At 41.4% G+C, this 21,621-nt stretch overlaps 1 protein-coding gene across 8 annotated transcripts; it reads right to left on the reverse strand.

Moving 5' to 3' along the window:
• Window positions 1-1,522: 1,522 nt before the first annotated feature.
• On the reverse strand, window positions 1,523-20,760 carry LOC147871068 (transcription-associated protein 1-like). Of its 8 annotated transcripts, XM_087341280.1 has the most exons (10): window positions 20,577-20,760; window positions 20,007-20,104; window positions 19,422-19,507; window positions 18,930-19,151; window positions 18,384-18,583; window positions 15,416-15,505; window positions 11,132-11,264; window positions 7,242-7,703; window positions 6,961-7,136; window positions 1,523-2,447 (listed from the first exon to the last, which is right to left on the reverse strand). In XM_087341280.1, the coding sequence occupies exons 2-5, from the start codon at window positions 20,017-20,019 to the stop codon at window positions 18,533-18,535; spliced, it is 372 nt and encodes a 123-aa protein (XP_087197406.1). In that variant the 5' UTR covers window positions 20,020-20,104; window positions 20,577-20,760; the 3' UTR covers window positions 1,523-2,447; window positions 6,961-7,136; window positions 7,242-7,703; window positions 11,132-11,264; window positions 15,416-15,505; window positions 18,384-18,532. The 8 variants fall into 8 exon arrangements, with proteins under 8 accessions (XP_087197406.1, XP_087197408.1, XP_087197407.1 ...); XM_087341282.1 differs by lacking the exon at window positions 19,422-19,507 and having other exon boundaries at window positions 18,384-18,580; window positions 19,002-19,151; window positions 20,577-20,759; XM_087341281.1 differs by lacking the exon at window positions 19,422-19,507 and having other exon boundaries at window positions 19,002-19,151; window positions 20,577-20,759.
• Window positions 20,761-21,621: the final 861 nt, after the last annotated feature.

Consider the following 21,621-nt stretch of genomic DNA (forward strand, 5'->3'; position numbering starts at 1 on the left):
CAGTAATTTTTAACTAAATTATGATATCAATCTTATACCGCATTGAATCAAAGAAGCTACTCAGGCACCTAGTCTACAAATTATGTCTACCGATGTTCATTCCCATGTTCACAGCACCTGTTACTACTAGACACTATATTATCTTCACATCAAATTTTATGTCTTCCCTTCGGGGTTTTCTTTTTCAGACCCAAAATCCGTATTCACTTGTAATTTCTAAGTCATCCCCGATTTTTACCACGATTAATACTTTATTTCTTGATCCTCTGCAAGTCCGCGGTTCAACTACCGACAGCGACACAATCAAGTTCGGTCCAATTCAATAATATACACAGAAGATACCGTGAATTTTTCCTTCGGGTAAAACCGGCTGGAACGTGATGCTGTCCACGTATCTCCATCTAGCTAGCTGTTAAAGATGCACGTACCTAAACCTTCAATAACCCATACGCCTTCATGCCGTAGTGCGTAATTAAACACGGGCGCAACTTATCTTTAAAAAGAAATTAGTCTATCACGTGTAAGTAATAAGATGAGAAAGAACGAGAAGATGAAGATTTGCAATTAGTTTTCCTTCAAGGATGGAAATAAGGACTTCATTAGATAAAACCTCTCAACTACGGGATACTGGCAAAAACTAAGCTACAAACTACTACGACTACTGCAACATTGAAGAGATAAATTTCACCCACCAGCGATGAACTGGAGGTTTCTCAGATGACGTCGTCGCTGGACATGGCAATCGTCCGTTGTTTCTCGTGTCGTCTGCTACAAGTTCACTCACGTTTCAGAGCTACGCGCTGCCTCCATTCACAAAGCAATGAGCAATTTTAGTTGACTTCTTTTTTTTGGGGGGGGGGGAGGCTCTCTATGATTTCTGTATTATTTGATTTATAAATAATATGAGCGACGTTCTTTGCAAATGACTTGACAATGCGAGATTTCATAACTCTGAAAGAACAAGGGAATTAATAGAAAGTGTCGGATGCAAAGTTGTATTTTTGCCACCAAACTCGCTAGATTTAAATCCAATTGAGAACTTTTGGTTTGTCATCAATGCACACTTTAATTTGCTAGTACGCTACTATATAATTAATAATTATAATGTAACAAGTCATGGAAATTTTAGCTGCTGTTAAAATCTGATCTCATTGAAAGTCAACTCATATGCGAAAATTTAAAGACGAAATAGTGACATGTCGTTCTTCTACCTGTTATAAAGGGAGATGGAAACAGAGGTATACAAGCAAGTGTTACAGTTTTCGATGTTTCTACAATCGGAAAAAATAAAAGTACAAGTTATTTATTTATTTATTTATTTATTAAATAACATCTTGAACATATAACAATCTGAAAACTTCATTTAAAATCTCAGTTTCGGCGTTTCAATTATTTCGGCTTCAAAAAGCCTGTATTATTTTATTCACATGTTATTTGTATGTGATTTCGTTGTCCACTACGTCTCGTCCCTAATTTCAGTGTGAATCTCCCATCAATCCACACTTTAATGTCATAGTACTGATGCCTACGATACTATAAAATCTCAATCACTTTCACTGAATGAACTTTGTCTGCGTCAGAGGTGGTTAAATTTGGACTGTACGTCTGTCCTGCAATATGATTGTAATCTAAGGGCAAAGCTATGTAAATAAACAACGATAATGTAGTTTTCAGCCCCATGAAATTTTCCAAATTTAAAATCTTCCCCGCTTTATAGTTTGTGTTAGCAGACGCTTAAGTCACCTCAAAATTACTTAACTTGAAAAGCTAGCCGTTACTCAGATCATCAAAACAGAAAATCCCCACTTTTTAAAATCCTCAATATCTTCTATATATGCTTTAGCAAATCCCACCACTGCAACTTAACGCATGGTCTGTGACCTCACACCCTCAACATTTCTAATATTGTGGGCAAACTAACTGCGTCTTTGCTGGATTCCGCTGATATTCCGTTGCAGCGCAGCGGCTGGACTGCAGGGTCGATGATGTTGTTAGTGGTTAAGAATGCATGCAGCTACAACTCTACTCTAACCCGTCTATCCTCTGAGGGTAGGAAGAAGGCGAAAAAGAAGAAAAGAAAGAAGAAGACGAGTAAATAGAAAGAATCTGAATTCATTTTGCTCAAGGGATGGAACAAGCAAAACATTAATTGGAGACTCAAAATTAAGGAACATTGGAAGGAGTTTAACCCCTGCACCCCAGGCGTTAGTCGTGTGTTAATTTAAAATTAAAGTAATTCGTTTCACTCGCCAGCAAAGATGGTAGAAACGAAATATGCCGGAGAGATGACCGCCGACACTGGAAACACGACAAGAGTGCAGCGTCCGGGTGGTAGCGGCTGCGGAACTCCGGGTTCCTCGGAGCGTGTAGACGCAACCGCACGGGTGAAAATGCCATGAAGATCCTCCTCTGAGTCTCGGAACCACGAAGATTCACTTGCCTTTCCCCTGAAACGAGACAGAATGTCCCATATAATGACAAGAATTTATATGTAGGGTCTGAAGCTCCATATTATTCATATTAACATTAATTACGATGAGAGCAAACCAAATTTAAACGTAACAGTGTGTTGTTCATTAATATTTACAACTTTTATTTATCAGACTAGAAGACAAAAGATTCTAAATTCATGGTCAACGTTATTTTGATTAGAACATACAAACAGCTTGGTTGGAAGTTATCTCCTAAACACAACACACTCTTTTCTGAAATGCTAGACTAATTATAGAAAAAGCACTCATTAAAAGCAGCTTCGGGGGGGGGATGCGGGTATTATCTGTCCCGACACTACGCCTCGGCCTCGCAAGATAGAAATTTGTGCCTTACATCTTCAATCTGCGCGTAAATTGTTATCTCCTGTTCTCACTGTGGTGATTGTGATGATTAATTTTACCGACGTTTAGGAAATGATATTGCTACCTCCATCATAACAGCGATGATGGTGGGCCCTTATGATGACGCAACATCACAAAAGACATTCATAAAACATTTTTCGGTTATGATTATTTGCTCCCAAGCGATTTTGGACCTTACGGGATAACATTTATAAATAACCGTTGCCATGGTAACGCTGCTAAGAGATGTTGGGTCTAATCGGATAATTCTTATGATTATTATTGTTTACTACTTTACATTTTTGCCGTCATTCTTAGCGGGCAATTTATTAGTCTTAAAATTTTGTCCGTTATACCCCATAAAATGGCATGATTCTTCTAAAATATGAACTTGAAATTACATTGAATAAAGCGATAGCTGTCTACATTTAATGTGTCTTAAAATATGCTTCAGAATACTAAAAAGGACGAGAAAGATCTCTAACGATTGTCTGTCGACGGGGAGAGATTCGAACCCGAAACCTATCGAGTAGGACAACTCAATATTTATTTCTTGTATGTTTACTTACCCACCTCTCCTGATCTGTGGAACTAACCCTGACCGATCAGACTACGTGCATGATGAGGGACCATACATCAAAGGAAGACAGTGATTTCTATCTACACCAAGACATTCCAACAGCACCAGGTTCTAGCCAGTGTGCTCAACGGTTAAACGGGTACGGGGTTACTGCGACCTGCTGTAAACATCTGACCAGTTAACGACGTATTACGGAACAGAGAATGACGTCCACATGTTCATAATCCCATGCTCTGGCAAAACAGATACGGGTGTAATTTGTCAATATTCGATTTAAAAGAAATTGGATAATAATCATTTTATGCGGAAAAGTTTACAAAGATATGAGAGACTCAAACAAGGAACAGAAATGTGATTAGTCCGTGAAACATTAAACAAGAATAATCTCTTTTAAAATTGACATATTGCAGAGGATATAGAGTCTGGATGTAATGACTCATACGACCCGGATTTAAAGAAATCAGATATTATTCGTTCAAGTATCATGTGGAGTAACAAATATTTCCGAGGAATATATTTCTTCCATCCTCAGGGCTAAAGATTGGTGAGCATTAATGTTACATTCTATAACATTAGGTGTAACTGGGAGGATAATATTAAAATTGTTCTTACGGAAGTACTTTTCAAGGTTGCGAAATGGATTAATATAGCTCAGGAAAGACACCAGTGACGGGATTTTGTGAACACTAAGCTGAACTTTCCATTCAAGGCGGATAATTTTACTGGCTGAGCCTATTGTTAGCTTCTAACTCCCACCTCAGAAATTCGCAAGACTACCTTTGATGGTCATATCGATGGCAAAGCATGTAAAATTTAAAAAAGAAAGTTGTATGGCATCTGGTGTCATTTCAATAAAATAAATTCTTTCTAAAATAATTAATAATGCCATACACGCATACGATAAAAATAGAAATTAAAGTCTCACTGATTATTACAGAAATTTGGACATATAATAATAATAATAATATTTGCATTAAAGGGTTATTTTGATCTGGGACCATGCACAGCTACTGTATAACTCACAGTCGAACGCACGTATATGTACGATGGTGTCCGACGCTACCAGAAGCTTGCTGGAATATCGGCTGGATACCGGCCCTGCGATACGACCTTAAGGTCAAAACGTGCCCCCCATTTCCAAACAACCATTCGCAGTCAATACTCTTCGTTTCTAACACGTACTACTAACATTACACAGGCCGATTTTCGTCAAATTCGATATTAACTGTATGTCACTATCTGTTACCTTCCATTGGTACTATCAGCCATGACCCTCGTTATTAATTTATGTATTAAAAGTACAAATCCACGATTAAGAATATCCATAAATTTAAACTTGCATGCATCTAGGACAAAAAATTCTGAATGGATTAGGCATTGGACAAGGCAGGTAGCTCCAAAATTGACTTTCGATATTACGCCCGTGCGCACAGACATGTTTAATTTGTTACCATGCACTTGGGCAAACATTACACGGATCCCTAGGGTCAAATCAACAGGTCACGCCGCCATTGTGCCAATTCTTTCAAGTACTGCATAATTTTTTGAAAGCGTCTCCACGAACAGCGGAGAATTTTATGGAAGTGCATTAAGACGCACTCTTTCAACCAAGGTCAACAGTTCATGACACGAAATAACAGAAAAAGATAATTATTTGTCTGAATTCGATTCCACAAGGAATTTAATCCATGGTTACACGTGATATGAGCAATGCGACAAAGTTGGAGAATGTGTAATATTCCTAAGAATTCCATTCACGCGGTGCATTTATTGAGACTATCTGCTGGTTTCTTCCAGCTTAAAACATGTTTTCAAACACGGCAGCAATTTCTTTCTCGTACTGAACACGTACACGTGTTCAACTTATTAAATGGGACACGAAGTGCTGGAAACAGCGACTTTTTCAAGTTTTGCTATTATTCTCGAGACAATGTTCAATGGCGCAACAAATATTCGAGCTGAGGAACGACTGGATTTTAGAGCAACACACACCTGAACGCGGTCCTAAATTCGTCAGAATCTGTCGAGAATCGATGAACCAATTTACTGTAACCTGAGTGTCAACCCATCCTAATCTTCGGAACTTATTAAAAACACAGACAGACAGACAGAGAGAGAGAGAGATGCTTCAACTAAGTTAACAGTCCTATAATATTTCTTGATGATTTAGACAGGCGTAATACTTCGTTTCTCACTCTGTAAGACAATCCGAACTTGAAAACACTTAGGGAAAGAGATTCAAGAAGATTATTTACAAGCGAGTGGGGCGAAGTAATACTGATAAAGAAAAAGGTATGTAAACGGTACATTAAGCCTTCAACAGAGAATGCTAAATACCAAGTAGTTCAATTCTGAAAGTTTACTTCAACGTATGTACCAAGTGTTTTAATTATGATGCCTTTTATATTTATGGATTTTCTATGATTCTCACTATAAACAACGATCATTTCCTTAAACAGCGTTAACCAGTTGATCTTCGTAATGCTGAAGAGTTGTATTTTCTTCGCGGTACGGACTGAATTCTTTAATATTAATCAGACGAACTATGATTCTCGGAATAAACAGCGATCATTTCCTTAAACAGCGTTAACCAGTTGATCTTCGTAATGGTGAAGTGTTGTGTTTTCTTCGCGGTACGGACTGAATTCTTTAATATTAATCAGACGAACTATGATTCGCGGAATAAACAGCGATCATTTCCTTAAACAGCGTTAACCAGTTGATCTTCGTAATGCTGAAGAGTTGTGTTTTCTTCGCGGTACGAACTGGATTCTTAAATATTATTCAGACGAACTATGATTCTCGGAATAAACAGCGATCATTTCCTTAAACAGCGTTAACCAGTTGATCTTCGTAATGGTGAAGTGTTGTGTTTTCTTCGCGGTACGGACTGAATTCTTTAATATTAATCAGACGAACTATGATTCTCGGAATAAACAGCTCACAAAACTAGTCGCGTCCCTGGCAGACGGCTAATCCATGCAATACAGACTCCGTACGCAATACTCGGTCCACCTAACACCAACAGCATTTCCTTACGAAATTTATCCAACAGAAATGAAGTAAGGACGACCAGTCAGTTTTTAAAATTTCTGTGTTTATACACGAAGAGAACGGCCTTGACCAGTTAAACGACTGTCAGCTACACGATGACTGCCGTACATGTTTACAAGACAGACGCAAGAAACTGGTCTCATACCGCAAGTGTGCGTGTCCATCACCGGACACGCAACGTCTCTGCGATTGTCTGCATTTTCTCCTTTTCCAATCTTTCCCATCAACAATTCTCAAATGATCTGTAACTTTTCCTTTCTGTTTCCAACTCATAAAAGAACTCGATTCCTTACCGTACGTAGGGGGTTTCAAACATTCTTTAATTTTTGACGATATCGGTACCTTCGCGAAATCCCATCCACGTAGACCAGGTTTTACTCAGACACTACATTACCGTCGAGACATACTAATTTCTAATTTCCCACAGAACACTATCTACGAAAGTCATTATAATTTTGAATCAACCTCGAAATAATACATCACCGTACTCACCCGAGTCCATCGCTCACAGGTGCCTCATCGTTTCAGACGTCTCGAGCCAGACGACGTCACAGAGCAGCGTCCAGGAGCGAGACGTGGAAAAATCTTCTGGTTCAGAGGTTCACGACGGCGATGAAGAATGATGATATCATAATCACCGTGAATGTGAAGAGGGCTCCGCCAATCACCTCAAAGCAGACATAATGACAAGAATTTATAATTACGTCGCTTCTGTACGTACGCTCTGAAACTCGATCAGTGGGCATTATCTGACAATTTCTCATTGTACTCACGGGAGTCCTTAGTTCGCTGCTGCTGTAATATAATTTTCGGGTTGTCGTGTTAGCGACCTCACGATGTAAACGGCCGTCATCCTCACCGCTCCGTAAACCTCAAGTCTTGAACGAGTGTCACGTGGTTGTTACCACTGACCTAGAAGGAGACGGAATGCGTGGGCAGAATCACAGAACAATCAAAACGTAAAATAAAATAATATCTCAGAATACTTAGTTCAGTATTGCAACGTCATTTCAGCCATCTTGTCTTGTGTGACGTAGGCCAAGTCACGTTGTATCGGTAACAGCACGCAATATAAGTTTTTCTCTCAACGTACTTTCAGAACTCTCTACTTCAGAGGACGGAATATTTCATGCAACTCACCTTGAATGACTTAAGTAGGCTCGCGTTGTACAGGACGTAGCACCCGAGGACCCACAACAGGACACATGTACTCTCGCATGTGCGTTGTCACAGTCCTAGAGAAAAATATACAGACGATCTTATATCACTCCACTTTCTCCATGGAAAAGCGACGTAATTCACCTGTAAAGCCGCCAGACAGAAATGCCGATAAGTCAGGGTCGTTATCTATCCGACCAGGTTAAATCTGTATTCATTATGATAAGGTCAAATCCAGGAGTCAATTATAATCAATATTACAATTTTCATCGATTTGTGCTTACATTACACGTACAGTGAATGGCAAAAGAGGTGGAAATCCACACAATAAGAATTTATTATTATTATTTTCGCTTCAGATTTCAGGATTACATTTTCAATGGTGCAAGGGTTAATAAAATCTAACTCAAAGACGTTTGTAATTTCTAGAGAAAATCGGTTAGTATTTTCAATATCACGAAATCGCCTGCATTCTTTAGAGCCTCGTACTACCACCACGAAACCTTCAACAACTCTTTGGCTGTCGAATAAATCGAGAATTAAACCAAATACAAGCTGAGACGTAATATCAAAATGGCCGACTGAAGCCCCAACTTACGTAAAGACTGCGTACATACGCGCTGTACCGAAGCAGGAGACAGACAACCGGAAAAAACTCAACTTGTCCGTAGGAAACAAGTTTCGCGGAGCATGCTGGGAAAGGCAAAGATGAAAAACTCATCCAACGCGCGTCGGCAGAGATGACTAAGGGGCAGATAAAATTATACGTCCAGTAATAAAACACTAGAAGCGAAAATACTACGAGCAGCGAAAACTCAATGATTTAATCGAATGAAACTAAATCGCGGGACGGAGGGTCAGCCTCAGACTGTAAATGGTCGTAGAGAATAAAACAAAGCTTAAAAACATAAAATAAACGGCAGCGTCCTCTGTGCGGGAACATCGGGACCCACCACAAGCGCCGTCCCGCACAGAGGGCGCAAGTTATTATTTTGCTTTAAGAGGTTTGTTTTAAGTTCCTATGACCACTTAGCGGCTGCGGTTGAGCCCCCCTGTCGGTATTATTCCATATCAATTACTGCGCTTTCGCTGATGGTACAATTTTCGAATTTTGAGTGGTCCTTTCATTATACCTAATCTTACTATGCTCTTGCTATATCCCCTAGACAAGATCTGTTGCCAGGTCGGTTAGTCGAAAGACTTGGACGACTCGCCTCGCCCACAAGGTTCTGTTTTCCGTAGCGTGCGAGCGCAAAGCCAACGAGTTGGACTCGTCCGACTCGGGCGGTTCGTTGGAACCCGCCACCAGGCGCCCGGCGCCCAGGCCATTGTCCGGATCCGGGTCCGCGCCTCTGCTCGCTCAAGAAACAGCCTGGGCCTCCACCTCCCTTCGTGGGTCGCGGGGGTTAGGGCGCGGGGGTTAGGGCGCGGGGGTTATGGCGCGGGGGTTATGGCGCGGGGGTTAGGGCGCGGGGGTTAGGGCGCGGGGGTTAGGGCGCGGGGGTTAGGGCGCGGGGGTTAGGGCGCGGGGGTTAGGGCGCGGGGGTTATGGCGCGGGGGTTATGGCGCGGGGGTTATGGCGCGGGGGTTATGGCGCGGGGGTTAGGGCGCGGGGGTTAGGGCGCGGGGGTTAGGGCGCGGGGGTTAGGGCGCGGGGGTTAGGGCGCGGGGGTTAGGGCGCGGGGGTTAGGGCGCGGGGGTTAGGGCGCGGGGGTTAGGGCGCGGGGGTTAGGGCGCGGGGGTTAGGGCGCGGGGGTTAGGGCGCGGGGGTTAGGGCGCGGGGGTTAGGGCGCGGTGGTTAGGGCGCGGGGGTTAGGGCGCGGGGGTTAGGGCGCGGGGGTTAGGGCGCGGGGGTTAGGGCGCGGGGGTTAGGGCGCGGGGATTAGGGCGCGGGGGTTAGGGCGCGGGGGTGAAATTTTTTTGGGGTGGCGGCCCCTCGTTTTGAATTCTGGTTGGGGATCCTATGTGGGATAATATGGGAATTTTTGGTGGGGAATCCTGCGGGATCGTGGGTTGCGACCGTGGGAAATTCTGTTGGAAATGTTTGGTGGCAGATTCTGCTAGATCTGGGTAGGGAATCCTTGGTGGGGATCCTAGGAAATCTGTGGGGAATACTAGGATGGTCATGGGGAGTCCTGGTAAATCCGAGGAATCCTGGAGGGGGTTATAGGGGATTCTAGAGGTGATTGTCTTCGGGGATCCTGCCGTGGTCCTAGAGGGCAGTGTCCCTGGAGTTCATCAGGGAATCCTTGGGTCCTAGGGGATGCTGTGGTTCCTGGGATATGGTGATGCTGAAAGGATCCTAAGGGGATGGTCCCGGGGGGGGGGCGATCTTGGGTAGGGGTGATCATGAGGGTTGGCCCAAAGAAGGGGATAGCCCTGGGAAGGGGTGCGACTGGGGTAGTGGCCCTGGGGTAAAGGGTGTGGCCCTAGGGTGGCTGGCTAGCAGAAATATTGGTGAGAAGATATAACCTTGAGATTTTTTAAGACCAGTATCTACGAAACTATTGGGCCGAATTTGTCGTGGCTTCCTTGACCTATACGTGACCTCATTTTGACATGAGTATGGTCAATCAGGTATTCACCGTTTGGCATAAATACGTATGACCTTGAGAATTTTAAAGACCTCTATCTGGCAAACTATTGGGGCGATCTTGTCTTGACTTTGTCATGACCTTGACCTAACAGTGACATCAATGTTACAAGAGAATAATCACTCTGATAACTGATGAAGATGTGAGGGCGAAATAATGTACAACAGTGGTCCCCAACGCGGTGCCCGCGTTGATACGGAAAGAGGTTATACTGAATAATAAAGGCCGTTCAACCATGAACATTATAAAATCAAAGCACAGTTCTCCACGTACTAATGCCCATCTTGACGATTGCGAGCAGCAACATCATCCTACTCTCCCAAATTTGTAAAACTGGCCGCTGAAATGCAGTGCCAAACATCACACTGACTTCCCACTTGGGTAATAATAATTGTACTTATAAAAGTACGTATTTTTGATTGCGTGGTTTCTTGTATCAATAAACGTCGTGTTCTTTTGTGTATTATTTGGTGTCCGTATCTTATTTGTCCAGAGAAAACAAAATTTGGCTTTGTTAATTGGTTGGTGCCCGCCACAATCTCATAAACTCTCAAATGTGCCCTTGGGCAAAAAAAAGGTTGGGGACCACTGACATGCCAAACATGCCAAACATTATCATCAGTGCGTTTGGTGTAATCACGCACGTCTGCTGATATCGAAGTTTCAACGTTCCTACGTGCGGATATCCGTATATCCCATGTACACATAAGATCGAGATTAGATACATTTCTTTTGTACATTCATATTTATTTATGACGGACTTTGCTCGACTGTCTTAACTACCACGCACCGTGGGACATATCCGCAGAGCTCGACCGTCCATGTACGACGCAGTGCGAAGAATGAAACAATAAGAGAAGGGGGGAACTCCAAATTAAAATATAAATAAACATCACGTACAAGCAGCTTACCGTGTCTCGTTTGTGTGCGGTAGTTGGCTGCCTGAGTCAAAGTCACACGGTGCGTAATATCTGACTGGCTAACTTCTTCGGTGCGTGCTACTTTCCGCGTTGCCTGACAGCACAAGTCCCTCGGCGATACCGACTACATAAGAATAAAATTAAGAATATATAAATACGCATGTGTATATAAATATGCATATATATTTTTGAGAGAATAAGAAATTTTGGTAGAATCAAAAAAGAGTAAAAACATAATATAATAAGAAATCACATAAAGTACGTTGCCGTGGCTTCTGTGTGCGCGCGCGAGTGCGGTGCATGCTACTTGGTCGGTCGAGTTCCGAGTCAATGTCCGGCGGTGCGTCGTAGTTTTCTGTAATGCTTGGCACCACAAACCCCTCGGCGATACCGACTTGGTAAGAATAAAAAATAATATATATATGCATACATACGTTTTTATGTACGTATTTATATATATTTTTGCAAATAAGTGTTAGTGAGCTGTCAAGGGGAGGCTGCCCGTGCCTCTGGCGGCAGCCGAGGAGCCGACTGCCGGCCTGCGGACCCCGACGACCGGCGATTGCTGATTTACGGGTGGCTCAGAACGCAGTGCCGCGAGCGAGGCAGGCCTCGAAGAGGGGACAGATACAATGGTCGGCCGGTCGCCGGGAACTCTTTCGCGGGAAAGGCCCCATGGCCAGCCGGGCCGAGACCGTGAGAAGCAGAGATTGGGTGCTGCACAGACGGAGTCTCGCATGGACTGGGTGTCATTCAACGTTTCTGGTAGGTATAGAATGGGAAAAATTTCGACATTTTCATAATTTTTTTAATTTTTTTGAAAAAACTAAAATTGCTGGAAATTGTCAAAAAAAACAACACAAAACCCAAAAATTTTGAAATTTTTCAAAATTTTTTGAAGTTTACATTTTTCAAATTCTTTAAGCTTTCTGCGTCCTTTCGAAGTAAAGAACTATATTGAGGAGACTTTATGGCCTTACAATTTAATGACATTGCACATTAAACAACAAAGGTCCTAATACAGATCCTTGAAAGTTACCAGACAATAAATCAAAAGGAAATGACAAAACTTCAGAATAACGTACTTGCGAATGTCTGCTGGTTAGGTAACTAAGAAATCAATCATATATCCAGCAGACAGTTCATAGTCACCAAGTTTGTGCAAACGTAAGACATGCAAAACAACACTGATAAATGTTTTAATATTTGCCGTCAAATCACAATTTTTAATAAGATGATAAAATATAAAATATTTAAAATATCATTTCACGTTCCGCATCGAATGATCGATTTACAAATTGGAACGTCTCTTACGACATGTTTCGGTTATATTTAACCGTCTTCAGGTATAAATTAGATTGGTAAATTTAAAACTCGAATTACAATCCTTTACAATGTTATGCAGTTTATGAAAGATGTTCTTATCAGATTACTCTTATATATTAGAACGAAGGTATTGTTTTTTATATGGCGTGGTTCATCTGATGTTCAATATTAGTCTGTAAAGCAATGATTTAAAGAAAACATTAATAAATATGGAGTAATATAGAAAACAAAATGATAAAATCAACATAAAAGGCATCATGTACACATAAGATCGAGATTAGATACATTTCTTTTGTACATTCATGTATGTCTGAAGGTTGATATGGGTTGCCATTATCCACACATTGAAGGCAGATTCATATTTATTTATGACGGACTTTGCCACAGTACGTACGTGTTTGCCGTGTGGTATTCTACGTCCATACAGCATCCAGTTGATGTGATGTGTCCAGATGGGGGGGGGGGAGGGAGGAGATCATAAATGCAGAGGGAGTTAAAGAGAGAAAAGTAATGCCGCACCAGCTTGGCCCAAAAGTTATATTCTGAGCAAAAAATTTCGAAAAGGAATTCCCACAGTGGCAAAGCGTGACTTTTTCAAAAGTGTTGGCCAAATCCCACTCCGGGATGGGGGTCAGGGGAGTTAAAACTTTGGTAGTTGAGTTTTTGGATCGTAATTTATCTTCCATGATGAACAATTAAGTGTTAGCAGTCGAGGTTTGGCTAGCATCTTAGCTTCGTAGGTCATGTAATCCTCTACTTACCCCCTCAAACCAGAACTATATTGTAAGATTTGAGGTTTCCACAGCAGATATTGTTTCTGTCATAATTGCGTTTGCGCAAATAGACTGGGAGCTTACGCCTGAATGAGGTACCCATCAACGCTTGTAGGGGAAGGTATTCCCATATGTCATTTCAGATAAATCCATTAAAACAGAACACCCAAGTTACTGCTATTCTTATGGGCACACACTCCAGAAGCATCTATACGTTAATGTGATTAAGTCAAGGTTCTTTACAATGTCTTCCGTGGTTTAATGCGTCACTGGGACATACGATTGTGTGGGTCGTATTAACCCGGCCAGTATCGCACTCCATTGCAGCACGCTGCCACTACAAACAGTCCTACATATCGGGTGGGATATCTAGTTGCTACAGGTTGCAGCGTGAACTTGTAACTTAATCAGTACACGAACTGTAAAGAAGTTCTTGACATAATCTCGCACAGTGCTAGGACAATGGATGTAAAATAAAATGTCGTACCTTTAGTTGTAACGAAGGTAACTGTTGCGAGCAGCGACAACTGGGACAATCATAATTAATAAGGAAGCTGGCCATGTCGTTGACCGATTGACTAACTAACTAGATGGCTTACCGAACCCGAAGGTTCATCACCGAACTAACCAAAGCTCTGTCCTGGGCCAACAAAATCCAGTCTCCTTCAAATCCTATCTCCCATAGATCCCGCCTGACATTATCCTCCCATCTACGTCTAGGTCTCCCCAGCGGTCTCTTCCCTTTAGGCTTCCAAACCAGTACCCGGTGCACACCTCTTGTCCCATCCATGCGCGCTACATGCCCAGCCCATCTCATTCTTCTCGACTTAATCAGCCTGACAATATTGGGGGAGGAGTACAGATTTTTAAGCTCGTCATTGTGCAGTTTTCTCCACGCCCCATCGTCTTCCCTCCTAGGCCCAAATATCCTCCTCAACACCCGATTCTCAAACACCTGCAATCTGTGTTCCTCCCTCTGAGTGAGAGACCATGTTTCGCACCCATACAAAACAACAGGCAGGATTATTGTTTTGTATACTTTAATTTTCAGGTTCTTAGAAATCAGACGGGAAGACAAAATATTTTGGACTGAGAAGTTGCAAGCATTTCCGGAATTTAGTCTCCTCCTAACTTCGTCGTGAGCATCATTTTGAATCGTTTTTGTTGTTCCCAGATATTTGAACTTTGTAACCCTTTCAAAGGATTTATGAGCCACCTTAATGTCTGTCGGGTACATCATCGTGTTCACAAAAGTCCGCCACCGGGGTCTATCCTGAGTCAGTTGCATCCAGTTCACTCCATTGAGACCCCATCTCCGTAAGATTCGTGTTAATGTTATCTTCCCACCTACGCCGAGGTGTTCCCTTCAGGCCTTGTAAACTTTCAACTCGCCCTAAAAACATCGGCTGAGGAGCTCGTCATGCATTTTTCTCTATTATCCGTCCCACCTTCATTTTGGGTCCAGACATCTTCCTCGACACTCTGTTCTCAGAGCTCCTCAGTCTATGTTCCTCCCTCAATGTGAAAGACCACGTTTTGCACCCATAAATACTTTGCACTCAATAATAGCAAGCATTCCCCGGATTTAATCTGCTGATGTAGGAGATAATGAGAGGGAGATTCTTCGATATTTATTCCTCTAAATCCGGAATAAAAATTTCTTTCAGCTCCCTAAAACGCTTTAATAATGTCCATGTATCAAGAGATGTAAAGTGTTAGAATTATTGTTCAGAATATAAACCCCACTTCTTAAGATCCATTAATTTTTATTAAGATTCTGGGATACGAAACACCTTTCATTCCTTTAAAATATTAATTGCCTACTGGAATATTCTTTTATTATCAATGTTGCCGTGAACAAACAGAAGTCAATCTAATGTTACTTGAAATTGTGTTAAAAAAGTTTAATTCTCTTACAAGAGTTCACAAATTCAGACGAAAACATTAAATGTGATGAACATTAATAATAAATAGGAATCCCTTATCTCAAACTTTGTTCAATTGTAAGAGACCATGACGTCCACCGTCAATGATCGATCTAATCAAAACTAAAACGGAGAGAGTGGAGGGCAGGAGCACAGATTTCTTAATAATTCTTTTATTAGATAAGAACTTGTGATATTCTATATTAGTAAGAATTGCCACAAACAACATATTCCCTCCACCTAACATTTACCTGGGCAATACTCGTTACAGCTGAATCTAAACGGTGACAAGCCGCTGCATCCAGTCTGTACAAAAAGTCATTATTTCAAGGTCACCAACTCTGAAATGACAAATGTTCGTGTAAAAGACAGATCAATGAAAATGTCACCTTATATTTTAAACTGCGACAGTAGCTCAGTCTCTTGTGTGGAAGGAAACAATCTTGGATGAAGATAAGTGCAAAATTCCTCTGACAGCATAGCCGAGTTTCCAGGAAATTCCAAAGTGCAATGTCTGTGACATTCCGCATGAAACCAGGTTCATTCAGAATGGAGTTGCCTCTTTCCACATCCTACGTCATTAGGAACCCTGCATATTCCAAACTGCATTACAACACTGATATTTAAACACCGCAACCTATCTGCTGTCACACCACAGCGACCAGAATGGCATATCCAGATCACATCAGGTGTTCCGAGTAAAGGTGACGATTCTGAAGAAAAAGTAACACACACATCGCGAAGACAAGTTTACTGCAATTACTGTCATCATCATTATTGCCATCTTCTTCTTCCAAACATCTAATCTGCCATATGCAACTTCCGTGCTCATTCTTTCCCTTTCTGACTGCCTCACTAGAATCGTAACAAACTGGTAATATTACCAACTACAAAACATCAGTGCCTTCCTGGACAAACACGTAGTAACTAGTTTTAACACTTTTCTTAGTATTCAAATTGAGCTGAGTTGTTTTTTAAAGATTACGAGGACGAACAAGACCTCAAAACAATGTAGAAATACACGAATTCTGTCGGCCAATGTACAAACGTTCTAGGCTACGCTTCAGAAAGTTGTCAAATGTCACTTTCATAAATTACAAAGGGACCCTTTCCCCCCCCCCCCCCCAGTAACGTAACCAACGCAACGAATTATGGTCGTATTACGTAGGAAAATGGTGGGGACAAACGAAGTCAAATCAGACTACAAAACGATGAAGTAAAGCAAACGCGAAAAGCCGTTCAATATGACCTTCGTGACTGTGTGTTCGTAAATAATTTGTTTCGGCTACGGTAAAAAAAATGATCATTTCCTTGTTAACCAAAGCAACGCGCCATTCATTATGCTAAACTACGTTCAATTTTTCTGCTACCCTTTTTAAAACAATCCGCACACCTACGCCCACATCTTGGGGAAGATTTTTATTCGAAGTCTTGGTTACTCGTATGGTCACATTTCCAGCAATTACAGAACCAGCAGACAACTGCCTGCCTTCTCTCTGTCGCTCCACACCCAATTCACATAACATGATGGAAGGATGACTGTAAGTGCTAAAGAAACTGGCAGGGTGCTGGGGCCACCAACCCGGTCGCAAATACTTAGACACTCTGTACTGTGGACATGGGGATTCCCCACTAAGTAAAGGAGAGCCACCAAAAATTTCTTACTTTGAGGAAACATCTCTCCATGACACCAGCAGCAGCACTCTCAATGTAACAACTTTAACAAGTAGAAACACAACAAAATAAAGAAAGCAATTCTACAAAACAATATTTTGCATCTGACATTACGTCAATAAACAGTTTTACGAGATGAGTTTTAGTGCACGCTGATTACTGAATTGCCAGCATGTCTGCATGAGAATTTCTGATTGTGGTCACAATGTTTATTAAGATCCCGGGACCCCTTCAACATCGTCATCGTATGTTGACTGACTACCCAATAACAAGATCAATAAAACGTGCAACAAACAAAGCTACGTTCTGCCTCCAAGAATCATACGCAAAGGAATCTTCACTCACAGACGGCTCGAACATCTAATATTTTAACAAACATCCTGCAAAAGAGCTGTACCACTTAAAGTCCTCTCCCTTCCATTTCAGCACAGATTCTTACAGTAGTAATACGTTTTAGAAATGAAAGGAGGGGAGACACGGGTTTCGTATTGTATGCATTTCCTTCCTGATTTCTGCCCTCTAAAAAAAATAACTGAGGGTTTCGTGGGTGCGATATGGGAGCCCAAGATGAGAGGAAGGAGGGGTTATGTAAAAATATATTTATGAGGGAGCAGCCAAGGTGGTCAACGAACACCAAACAGACATCATATATCATTTCATTTCCAGGTCAACAATCTTTAACCAAACTAAATAGTCAATAACTCTACATTCTTCCTATAAACAATCTGACTGACAAGACTAACAAATTAGTCTTTCCTAAGCCAAGAACTCTTCACAACCATTTTACACACATAATATAACAATCCTGACAACACCAGCACTGGTACATTGTGACCCACATAAGTGGCACTGCCTTTCTATACTTGGTTCCAACCAACCACACCACTCCTCGATCCTAATGCAAATCCCATCCCCACCCCCAACCATGAAATATACCAGAAGTAATACTGAGCCTCATCACATGTCCATGAGACTGACACCTGACAACTCTCAACTTATGGTTAAGTCTCAAATAAATGGAACCTCTGACAGTCATCTCCATTTTTGCAAGCAAATCCAAATTCATAACGAATACCACACCACAAACTTACAAGTTTTGTAACCGATCCCCTTGCTCAACACAGCAAACTCTCAAAATTAACCAAAAGCACAGAAAATATCCCGGCAGCTCCGCTCACTGTGCACAAAACTAAATTACTTACACTGGCAAATGCTCACTTATTAATTAGTAAACAGACCACATTAAAGGCTCCTCAGCACTGCACACATCTCACATGTAACAAAACCTTATCACAAATAGTCACCACCCTCGTCTAAAAAGGATAAATAAACCTCACATTCTGATATCCTATGAACAATATCATGAATGCCTCTAGCGTACCACAGATACTGCAAAAATGCCAATCCCTCACCACATTTACGTCTTTCAACATATCAACTCTCACACTTACAGTCACAACATCTAAAGTACCTAATAAAATTGGACAGACTCATCTCTCTCACACAACAACCACATCAAATACATTCTAATGCTCATGTACTCACACAACGAATGCCTGGTTCAGACCGATATCAGTCTCTTGCGGATACGAGGTTCCTTCTTTGTCCCAGCAGGTTTAATCTTCTGACATCAAGTCGGTCTGCCAACTGTTGCCGCACGTACTTCAACGCTTCTCTGGCTGGCAGTACGCGGATCACGTGGTGCTCAGTAGAATCTGAAGGATCATTCTGTTTCTCGTAATCTGCTACTCCCAGAAAGAGAAAATACATTCACATTCAAGAAATCAAAACATCACACTCTTCTAAGAACACACAGTTTTACTTCACCAAGCAGTTAACACTCCCACCTTAGCCAATGAACAAGGACCTTCCATTTTCAGAAGACAAATTCTGTCAAGTTCATTACAAACCCATTCACAAGTTAACTTTAAATACGGGTCACAACCAGCGACCTGACAAATTCTTAACTCCCTCGCTCACAGATTCATACTGGAGCCTTTCTTTCCTCCTCCCCAGCAAATTTAAAACATTCGCCAAGTGGGCCATTATTCCACACGTCATAATACTGCAACTACAAACTCTACAACTCACACACGTCACGTCAGTCCCACGCAACTTCCCTTGCCACTGATTCAGTGGATATTTAACGAACAGTTCGCTTGCCGTCTGTCTGGAGCCGAGGATGTTGATCGCTGTCTCCAAGATAGGAACAAGTGCCAGGTGTCCCGGCTTACACGGCTCCCTCTCCTCGTGCCCCATTATGACAGCAAGGGAGTCTATAAACACCAGTCGGTCCATGCCCTTCAGGTTCGCCTGTTTTGATGTCATAAAGAAAGGACGTAAATGAAAGATTAAGAAATGGCAAGCCACTACAACACAGCCAACATCTGTAGCACTTCTACTACTAAGGTGAATTCAACCGACAAGGGGCAAGAGGTAGCCGTATCAATTAGATTTATTTTCCATATCACCATCAGTAATGCCACTTTATAATGCCTTCTGGAAGCAAAGGTGGAAACTTCACCAACAGTAATATAAATTGTTTCAATGTTGAACAATCTAAATTTATAAAACTGAACTCACCAGCTTCCTGTGATATCGCCACCATTGTGCAGTGACACACAAGGAACACCGTCGTAACTCTTTCATGGCTGCAGCAACAAACACACCTACCAACATACACAACAGGCCTTACTGGCTGTTCCAGATATGAAGCAGACGCTTTCAACAAGTTCACGTACTAAATGTGGTTTTAAGAGAGATTTCAGGTTCTCACAGTGGTCTTTGGGTTCTAACACCACTTGGACTTACAGAAAACCAACACCGATTATGGTTTTTAAACATTTAATGGTTCGCTATATCAGCTGAAGTTATCCTTGTGACTAAGCGCAATGCCATGAGGCAGTGGGAGCATGGAGGTAAACTCCATGCATTCTCAATTATAGAACTATGTGGAGGTCAGCCTCAAAATGTGGTTCCTTAAACTGGCAAAGAAAAATCACGTTCTTCATTGTTTCTTTGTAGTCTCAATAGAAGAAATAGACAAGTTCTTTATTTCATTAAAACCATTTACTACTTTTCAGGACAAAAGGTCTTCTTCCTTCAATAATGGCATTGTAATTCAGAAAAGAAGTTTATTAAACAATTTACTCAAATGGATGAACTTACCTGTGACTGCCATCTGGTGAGTGGCTCTGTCTTGCTTGTCCTGCAATCTGAACGGAATCCCATGGACTGCGGAGATCTCCACATGTGGATCATCAAAACTGCAACAGCGAATCACAATGAGTACAGATAATTACACTCACATCCTAATGTTCAATGGTCACAGCAGTGGCCAATGCAGTAGCTGCTTCCTAAATCAGCAACTGATGTAAGAGGCACAGAGCAAATGGGAAAACTGGGTTTATGATATGACAAAGAAATACATTACTTGTAGAAGCCTCCTGGTACTGGCAGGATACTAAACACAAACTAATTGTGATACAGCCTCTAACGGGCTCACTGTACCAGTAAATAATGAGTTCTGGGTGCTCAGAGAAAAATCTATATCAGTGCCTCATAGACTGCCTTGGGACTCGCTTACAATTCTGCGAAGAAAAGCCAGTGATTAACAATCTGTTATGTCATGTTAGTACCATCAGGCTGGAAAAACATCTTTTATTTTGTACACTATTTTAATATCAAGAATGAGGTTAGTTTGACAATATTCTTCTGCCTCCAACTGCTCTTATATACCTTGGACAGGAGAAAAGCTGCTGCACTCTATTCTCATCATCATTAAAATTCAGGGATGCCACCAAGAAACAGCAAATTATTTCCCAGCACTGACGACGGTAGAACGGATCCGTCGTGCTTGACTTCTGAGCACTAGATGCTGTCTCCACGACCTGGAAAACACAACCGACAGTTTCAAGTTATAACGAGTAAGGAAAGTCAAATGTTTTAGTTACAGTAACTTCCATGCGGCATTGATATAATACTTTCACGTACTGCACTTACTGTAATACTCTAAACACCTTTTCTCCACATCAGGGCGCATGTCATATTTATTTCCAGAAACTTTGGGTTTCATGGACACCTAGACTTTTATTTTGCAAGTGGAAACAAGTTTGACAAATCTCAACAACACTGAAATAAAAATTAACTACAAGCATATAATTTTTGTATAGTCTATGCTAACCCTAATAAACGTCAAAAAGGAACGTACTATACGCGTACCAAGTTATTTAATAATCTTCCACCAACAATTTAAACTCTAAATGATTTAAAGGTGTTCAAGCGTGCATTGAGAGGTCACCTCATCACTCACACTTTCCATTCTGCAGTTTATTTCACCTCTGCTGAAATTTCTTCAGTTTTATGTATATCTATAATCTATATTTAAAGTGGTTTTGCATTTCTATTTAAAATTCTGAGGTTTATGTATATTAATTTGTAATTTTTTTTAATACCTGTATTGCAGAATCTGAAGGTTATGTACATTCACATATGAAACACGTCCTTGCATTGTGTCAAAAGTACTGAGGTTTACATATATTGAATGAAGTCCTGAAGTTTATGTTTATTGTATGAAATGACTTGTACTGCATCCTTTGGATTACTCCTAAGAAGGATCTATGGAATGCAAAGAAACTCTACTCTCTAACATACCTGAATAATGCAATTCCTTATCACACACACTAATAAGGCTTTTTACATGCAAAAGAAAATAATCACAACAATGGCAGGTGTCAAAAGCTGCTTACCTTATAGAGAATAATTTCGTAAATTTAATATACTT

Source organism: Zootermopsis nevadensis, unplaced genomic scaffold, assembly GCF_977971745.1.
Source record: "Zootermopsis nevadensis isolate Lab colony 2312 unplaced genomic scaffold, Znev_1.0 Znev_ptg000068l, whole genome shotgun sequence".
Lineage (NCBI taxonomy): Eukaryota > Metazoa > Arthropoda > Insecta > Blattodea > Termopsidae > Zootermopsis > Zootermopsis nevadensis.

Coding starts and splice junctions, on each gene's coding strand:
- LOC147871068 (XM_087341276.1), bottom strand. CDS start 20,619: ATGATGATGAGAATAGAGTGCAGCAGCTTTTCTCCTGTCCAAG. Junction 20,105..20,576: donor CAGCTTTTCTCCTGTCCAAG/GTATATAAGAGC, acceptor TCGCTGTTGCAG/TTTTGATGATCCACATGTGG. Junction 18,584..18,929: donor GTGGGACTGACGTGACGTGT/GTGAGTTGTAGA, acceptor TTCTGGGAGTAG/CAGATTACGAGAAACAGAAT.